This window comes from Cyprinodon variegatus, unplaced genomic scaffold (assembly GCF_000732505.1).
Source record: "Cyprinodon variegatus isolate N-32 unplaced genomic scaffold, C_variegatus-1.0 Scaffold994, whole genome shotgun sequence".
Lineage (NCBI taxonomy): Eukaryota > Metazoa > Chordata > Actinopteri > Cyprinodontiformes > Cyprinodontidae > Cyprinodon > Cyprinodon variegatus.
In genome coordinates, this window is record NW_015151447.1 from 235,258 (window position 1) to 243,572 (window position 8,315).

Sequence of the window (8,315 nt, forward strand, 5' to 3'; positions counted from 1 at the left end):
CCCCGTCAAGCCGCTCATACACTGTACGATGTTTTTGTCCTTTTCGGGCGAGAATCTTTCAGTCGGGCCGACTTTCAGCTTGATGGCCCAAATATCCAAGCAGCGCGTTTCACTCTAGTGAGCTTCATGTTCCTCTGCTACTGGTTTGGCTTCCTGATAGACGAGTCCGAGTAGCGCCATCTTACTGCGGAGCTGAGTCCCACCTGGTTTTTAGACGTAGAGCGTGAGCAGGTAGATCGCATCAGAGCGTCGGGTCGCACAGTGAGAGAACAAACATCGTGAGCTGAGAACTTTTAAACGCAGTGGTTTCGTCGTACGGTGGGAGCTGTAGCGATTCAAAATATCGTACAGTGTATGCTCGGCTTAAGCAATCTTTTTCTGCGCACTTTCAGGCGTAGATCTGTGTAGAGCTACAGTTTCAGACAGTCATTGAAGCTCACCTTTCTCACCGCCTTTCTTTGAAAATGGCCGAGGGTCGGAAGAGAAAATGCGTCTACGAAGTGTATGAGAAGAAAAGAAAGGCCTCAGAAGGGCAGATATATCCCAGAATGCTTTGCGTAGAGAGCTCTCCTCGCAAAGCATTATGGGAATTACTGTCACGGCTGCCGCCTGTCGCCATAGGCTGTCGCTACCCGACAGCGGCGACTAATAGCAAAGATGGCGCAGACACCGCGCAGTGGAGGCAGAGTTAGTGACCAACGGAGCAAAAAGCAGTGATCATCAGCCTGAACGGTCAGTTAACTGAGTTCACTATAAAGTTCACTATAGAGTCCCCACTCTATAGTGATGGAGGGATTTAGGGGTTAAGGTGGACGGACACAGTTAGCTGCTATGAGCTACGAGAACAGCTACTTTTAAACAGAGCGTGCACGAGGAGGAATGGGCTGGTGCACGCTCTCGCACATGCATTTTTTTTTTTTTAAGTGGGTCTTTTAAGAACTTCGAGAAAATCCTCCGCAATACCTTTAAGGGTTGGATATGTTTAATACAAGACGTTCCACGGCGCCAAACATTGGAACGAGGCAGTATTCACTGCATAAGTCAGAAATCTGCCTCTGAAAGAACTACATTCATGCCACGCTGGTCAAAGAACCACATCCTGCATGTCTAAAGTCCCTGCGGCTCCCATGACGCGTGTTCTTGATGCAGCGGCTTTCTTTTTGCTTCTTTTTCAATGAATCCAAATTCCCCCTTCGTTCTCCTGAGGGTCTTTTAATGAGAGTAAAAATACGTCAACAGTCTCACCTTCCACCTTTGTAGTCCGGACAGGACTCAAAGTGAATGTCTTTGCTCTGAGGGGTGAATGAGCTGACCAGATTAACTGTAACCGCCTCCTCTGAGGTCACGTGGCGTTCCAACAGAACCTCCATCACCAAGATGTTGGGGTAAAAGCGATGAGAATACAGCGACTGGGTGGCGGTCCCCGTGGCTGAGCTCAGCGTGTGGCAGAAAACACCTGAAGGTGAAGAGATGACGGTAAACATCCTCAGCGTGAACTAGAGGCTCACTTCCTGTATGGATGACCTGTGTGGGTGTCCAGGGTGTAGCTGTGTTGGGCGGGGTCCTCTGCCTCCATCTTCACAGCCAGAGGACAGGGGACGTCGGCGCGGTGGCAGTGTCCAGCCTCCCCGTTATAAACTCCACCCATGTGCATGACGCTGCTGAACACCTTCCAGCCCAGGAGGCCATTTGCAAGCGGAGGGAGGAAACGCAGGTCGCTGGGGAGGGTGTCGGTGGTGAAGATGTACGGGTCGGAGTTACGGGACATGATGCAGGTTTTTCTTCTCACTGTCGCTTCATCAGGGGGAGAAAACGCAGTTAATGACAAAAAGGTTTTATCTGTTTCAGCCTTTTTCTTCTTAATGTTTCTGACTAAAATAATCAAAGAAAACCTACATTTTTTATAAAATAAAAAAGCTTCCTTTATTTTTTCTCCTAATTAATCCTTTTTTATTTATCTATGAAGGAAAAACCATCCAAACCAGCCTGACCCACTGGGATCACATATCTGATCCTTAAACCTGCTTCAAAAAGCCATTTTATGTTGGTGAAACTGGTAATAAGTCATTAAAGTAAAGAAATGATTTAAATGAGAGCAGATCTATAGAACTAAATAACTCTGATACACTGGAGGGTTTCTGTTTAGGTCGACACTGCAAAAACAATCTAGATATAAGTAAAAAGGTCTTAAATTAAGTTTATTTAGTCTTCTTATAACTCAGAATGCATAAAATTCCACGGGTAAAATTTTTACCAGCAGGTGGAGCCGTTGCGCACAGCTCCAAGCTGACACCAAAAGATCCAAACCCCACAGCTCTGGAACTGTTGCAGCTAGAGGTCTGACATTTTCTGCTGTTGTGGTTGACATGATGTAGAACAAATATAATACAATAAAACCTGCTTGTCTTTAGTACTGCTGTTAAAAAAAGTATTAAAAAAATAAATAAGTTTGAGTCATTTTTTAACTGATGCAGGTTGGTCTGTGTTCTACTCACCCAATTTTAATTTATATATTCAGAAACTAGAAGGTGTAGCTTTCAAATAATGTATTGCACGTATAATTTGGGCTCACAGTCCCTGAGTTATTTGCTTTTCCATTTGAGAATGCAGAATAGGCGAGGATTACCCAAAATGAGGATGTTAAGAGGTTAAGTAAAATATACTTATTGATATTTCAGTTATTTGCTCTGGAACCCCCACATCTCAGGAGGATTTGACTAGGCCACACCTGAAACATTTTTTACATTTTTTTTTTTTTTTGCAGAAATGGGTTTTGGATCAATGTTTTGTTGTGTTTTCTAGCTTAAGGTGACAAACTGATGAGCAGATGTTCTTCTTTTCTGGTTGAGAATTGAATGCATCATCAATTTACCAAAGTCCAGAGGAAGGAACGCTGTTAAAGCTCATCATTACAACTCAATCAACACGTTCTACTATCATATCATGTCTTTTATCCAACATCTACATTCTATTTAGATCCTCAGAGTCTGGAGACCTTTTAAACACGTTACTCTTGGCTCCACAGGTTTCCCCAAACATCCAGTTGATCATCCAGGATGCTGGTGGAGATTCTCAGTCATCCAGGTCAGAGTCACTCCAAAAACTTAAAATCAATCCTCTGGACTTTGTTTCCTCGTTTGAAGACGTTTCTCTTCCATCCAAGAAGATTTTTCGATTCAAAATGTCAGAAATAGCGTTTAGTTCCAGGTTTTATCCAGCAGCCCAACAAAGCCTGGTTTTAGTTTAGAAAACATGCAAATAGAAACGGATGAACGGGTCCCCCCCTTTGGACCTGGAACTCAACGCTATTTCTGAAAAAGCTTCCTGGATGGAAGAGAAACGTCTTTAAAGTCCAGTGGATTGATTTTTTATTTTATTTGGAATCATCCAGGATGTTTTTTGTCAAACAGAGACGGAGGTGCAGCCAGAAAATGTTGATGGCCAGGCAATGACCAATGTACACTGAGGGGGCTCTGGTTCTGAAAAGGGCATTTATTCTGTATCTTTGTATGTTAGTAATTAATCACAGTGTTTTTGTTGTCAAGAACCTGTTAATATGTGAAAGATTTAAATGTTAATAAAGTTAAAACATTCCACTTGAGAGTATTACTACAGCCACCATCTGTATTAGAGTGAAAAATGGTAGGAGTGGCTACAGGGGTGGCCAATGATTGGCTAAGGGTGGCCATGGCCACCTCTGGCCCCCCATATAACTCCGCCCCTAAACAGAGAGTTCTTTGTTTTTCTTTCTGGTCTTGGTTGGTTTTTTCTCCCAAATAATTGTTACCTAGTTTATATTTTACTGTTGAATCATCAATCAGAGTTTTATTGATTGACTTTATTGATCTCACAGTGAAGAAATGTACTCGTTACATCAGCTCAGATGGTCAAAGGAGAAGAAGAAGGTGCATGGGATATATACACTGCTAAAATCTGGAAATAAATAAAAATTTCTTAAATTAAGCATATTTACCCTTAATTTAGGCAGGTAAATTAGATAATTTGCCATTGGAATGAGTATTTATACTCTTAAAATAACATAATTAGATAATATGCACTTGAAATAAGACAATGCAACCGTTTTTTTCTTATTTTAAATGTAAATTGTCTCGTTTCATTGACAGAATGTCTCTTATCTCCTCAATCCAAGAACAAAGTCACTTATTTTAAGAAATAATGACTTATCTAGATTTAGATTTTTCCCAGTGCGCTGATCTCGTTATGATTCAGTCCCAGAACTAAATCAATGATTGTTTCCAAACATTTTCTACTTCCTGTTGCCAGACGGGTTCAGTTGGATGGATTTTCTGATTCAGCAGGTCTGTCAGTCAGAAGCTTTACTTGGTGTGACTCAATAAATGCAGTTAAACAAACTGATGTCCATTCTGACCTGGAAAACCTTTCCCCTTCAGTAAATACTCATTTAAAAAAGCTTTTTGTTTTTAATTTGCTTATCTTTACCTAAATGTACGTTTTATTAGATAATATGAAGGTTTAAATGTGACAAAAATCAAGCATTTGTTCTTTAACATCATTATAAGACAATGGATCAATTCTAGAGGCTGTGAACTTTGACCTCTTTACTGTTTGCTGCAGTGAGATGCATAAAAGATGCAGATTTAGCAATAAACAAATAAAGGTTCAGGTTGAAGTGACTGAAAATGAGTTGGAAAACTTTCCTAAAACCTCAGTTTTATCTCCAGTGCATCATCAGCAACATTACATGAAGCTGAAACTGAAACAAAGAAGAAAAGTTAAAACAACCTGAAGAAGTTTCCTCTTCTTTACATGATGAAGCTTCCTGCTCTGATGTCAATCCGCTCGCAGACAAAAGCAGAACCAAGATGTTCACAAAGAGCCTCCAAGTTATTTTTGCAGTAAATCAGCAGGAAGAGGAGGCCTCACTGCTGCTGCAGGGAAAACCTGGACCCAACTTCGGTATGCTGAAAAACCTGGCATGGATTTAACATGCGCTGCAAAAACCATCCAGAAAGCAGGGAACATTTGTTACCCTTCATTTGAGCGCGTAAATACCATGATCTGCCATTGGAATGAGTATTTTTACTCTTAGAATAAGATAATTAGATCATTTGCACTTGAAATAAGACAATTCAATAGTTTTTTCTTATTTTAAATGTAAATTGTCTTGTTCCATTGGCAAAGTGTCTCACTTACCTCCTCAATTCAAGAACAAATGCACTAATTTTAAGGAAAAATGACTTATTTAGATTTAAATTTTTTGCAGTTTGACGATGCATCTCAGTCTGTCTCAACACAGCTGTGCAGGAAGGACTTAAAGTCTCGATAGTTTTCATTCTGATGTCCTTTGCTACTCTGGATGTTGATCTTAAGGCTTCTATCAGCGTCTGCATGTTTAATGTTTGAGGGCCTGACTTGGCTGCAAAAACACCCTACAGGTCACAATGTTTATGACTTAATGCAACCATCTAAATCATCTTCTCTGTCTGCAGCTAATTAGTCCTAAATGGACCTGTTTTAATTCAGGCTTTAATCCATCTAGATATTAAACTTTCTGTTAAAAGATGTTCTCTGATCAGTCAGACCAAGTTTTTGCTCAAACAAATTAAGAAATATAGATGTGGAGGATAGATGCGGATACTTTAAAGATTAATTCACATTTGCATTGGAAAAAATCTAAATCTAGATAAGTCATTTATTTCTTAAAATAAGTGCATTTGTTCTTAAATTGAGGAGATAAGAAACATTTTGCCGTTGGAACAAGAGAATTAACATTTAAAATAAGAAAACACAATTGCATTATTTAATTTCAAGTGCATTTTATCTAAATATCTTATTTTAAGAGTAAAACTACTCATTTAATTGGCGGATCATCTTATTTACCTACTAATATTAAGGGTAAATACACTTAATGTAACTATTTTTTCCTTATTTCTAGATGGTTTTTCCAGGGTGTAAACTACTTTTGTTGATCTATGTCCTGCGCTGCAAAATTTAAAGTTGATTTTTCTTCAGTAAAAGCATTTTTTCTTGAATTAAGCAGGCGAGACATTTTGCCAAAGAAATCAAACAATTTACATTTAAAATAAGAAAAAAACAAGAACTTTGACTTATTTCAAGTTCATAATATCTAATTATCTTATTTTAAAAGTAAACATAGTCATTCCTTTTGCAGATCATCTAATTTACTCAACTTCAGGGTAAATATACGCATTTTAAGAATTCTTACTTATTTTTAGACAGAGGTGTCAAGTAACAAAGAACAAATACTTAGAAATTTCAGCTTCTATATTTTACCAAAGGAATTATGTTTTCATTTAGGCTCATTTTCATTATGAACTGTTGGTATTAAAAAAAATAAAAACCATAAAAAAAAATGCATTTCTTTGTGAAGTTATCATCCAGAATTATAGAAAAATGTTCCTTTAATACGGTAGAGCAGTAAAGCTTCTGGCCTTCACAGTTTTTCGTAGTGTTAAAAATGATACTTTTACACTTTTACTGGAGTAAAAAGCTGAAGTTGATCTTCTAACTTCTAAAAAAGTGTTTTTAAACAGCAGGATTTATACTGGAGGAATAAATATGAATACGTTAGACACGTCTGTTTTTAGATAGTTTTGCAGTGTAGATAATAATAAAAAGCTGAAATAAAATGAGTCAAAGACAAACAGGCTGCAGAAATGTCTCAGTGCATCGGCGGCCATGACAGTCAAACCGTGTTGATCTGCATTCTGACATTCTGGGAGAGGATTTCCCAGTAAAAAAAAAAAAAAGTCACATATATGAGGAGAGATGATCTTTAGTCCTTTTCACACATCATTTCGGTCATTTATTAATCAGTTAGATTAATAACTTGCTGCTGCAGAAATAAAAAAATCCCCCTTCATTAAATATGAGAAATGTAAAAATAGCTTGGAAATCAAAGTGGTTCATTTATTAAGAGTTATACCAAAAAAACTCTTTATTGTTTTATATATATTCTAAGATATTTAACAATTACTCCTGATATTAAACAGAGATCTGGTTTGTAATCATGGCTGGACAAAGGTTTTTTGGGGCCCTAAGCAGATTTGGGGGGCCCTATAAAGAACATCATCATCTCGAACAGATTTCTTATAGATTTTTTCTTATAGATTTTGGGGAATCTGGAAAAAAATTCCCATGTTTAAAAGTCTGAGTTTAAGAGCAATTATTGATATTATTTTCTGGGAAATAAACCAAGCTCAAACACATACAAAATATTTAACTGTTAGCATCAGATTGCAACCACACTGCTAAAAATTACAATCTAAATAAGTCATTTTTTCTTAAAATGAGAAGGAAAGTGAGACTCTTTAGCCATAGAACAAGATGATTTACATTTAAAATAAGAAAAAAATAATAGCATTGTCTTATTTCAAGTGCATAATATCTAATTATCTTATTTTAAGAGTGGAAATACTAATTCCATCGGCAAACTGTCACATTTTCCTGCTCAAATTAAGGGTAAATATGCTTCATTTCAAGATATTGTACTTATTTCTAGATGGTTTTTCCAGTGCAGGTTACCATAAAAAAAAGATTATTCTTAGAACTGTTAAACATGCTTGTTCTCTTTAATGTTAAATTTAAAAGTTTAACCTTTTAACATATTTTTATTAATCTGAAACTTTCCAATAAAATCTAACAATCTGCTCATTCTCAATTAGCATAAAGGAACATTTTAGACTCTGATGTTTCCTTTGAGTTTAGGACGCTGCAGGGGTTAAATGTGCTGCATTGGTTCCCGGCCGTGAATGATTATTTTATTAGATGAGTGGAAGTAGAGCTCCATAAAAGGTGTCCGACCTGCTGCGCTGATTGTGACACAAAGGTGGTGGTTTCTGTGACGTCCTGCTGCAGCTTTAAAAGCTACAAACTAAAACGCAGTAAAAACTTCAATAAGTTTGGAAAAAAAAAGATTTAACTCTGAAATCAAATCACAAAGTTTTATTATGGATGTCGACACGTACGGCAGTTTTAGGGCTTAACTGGTTCCCAATGTTACACTATTAGCACTGATCTGCAGCAAAGTGTGAAAGTGGATTAGAATGACCTGCATATCGTATAAATGTGTTAAAACAACCTTTAAAATAAACATTTTCTTTTAGTAAAAAGACAAAAAATTTTTTTTACCTGCTTTAATCATCAAGTTTAATGTTTAATATGTTTTTCACACTGCAAAAACGATCTAGAAATAAGTAAAAATATCCTTAATTAAGTGTATTCACCCTTAATCTGAGCAGGTAAATGAGAAAGTTTGCCAATGGAATGAGTAATTTTACTCTTAGAATAAGATAATTAGATAATATGCACTT

General features: G+C 37.2%; 1 protein-coding gene across 1 annotated transcript in view; it reads right to left on the bottom strand.

Moving 5' to 3' along the window:
• Positions 1-4,899, bottom strand: part of athl1 (ATH1, acid trehalase-like 1 (yeast)) — a 13,800-nt gene extending 8,901 nt beyond the window's left edge. Inside the window, 3 exon segments of the mRNA XM_015399204.1 lie at positions 1,246-1,456; positions 1,525-1,794; positions 4,765-4,899. Of these exon segments, the coding sequence (XP_015254690.1) occupies positions 1,246-1,456; positions 1,525-1,768 (455 nt within the window). The 5' untranslated portion in view covers positions 1,769-1,794; positions 4,765-4,899.
• Between the last annotated feature and the right edge of the window lie 3,416 nt (positions 4,900-8,315).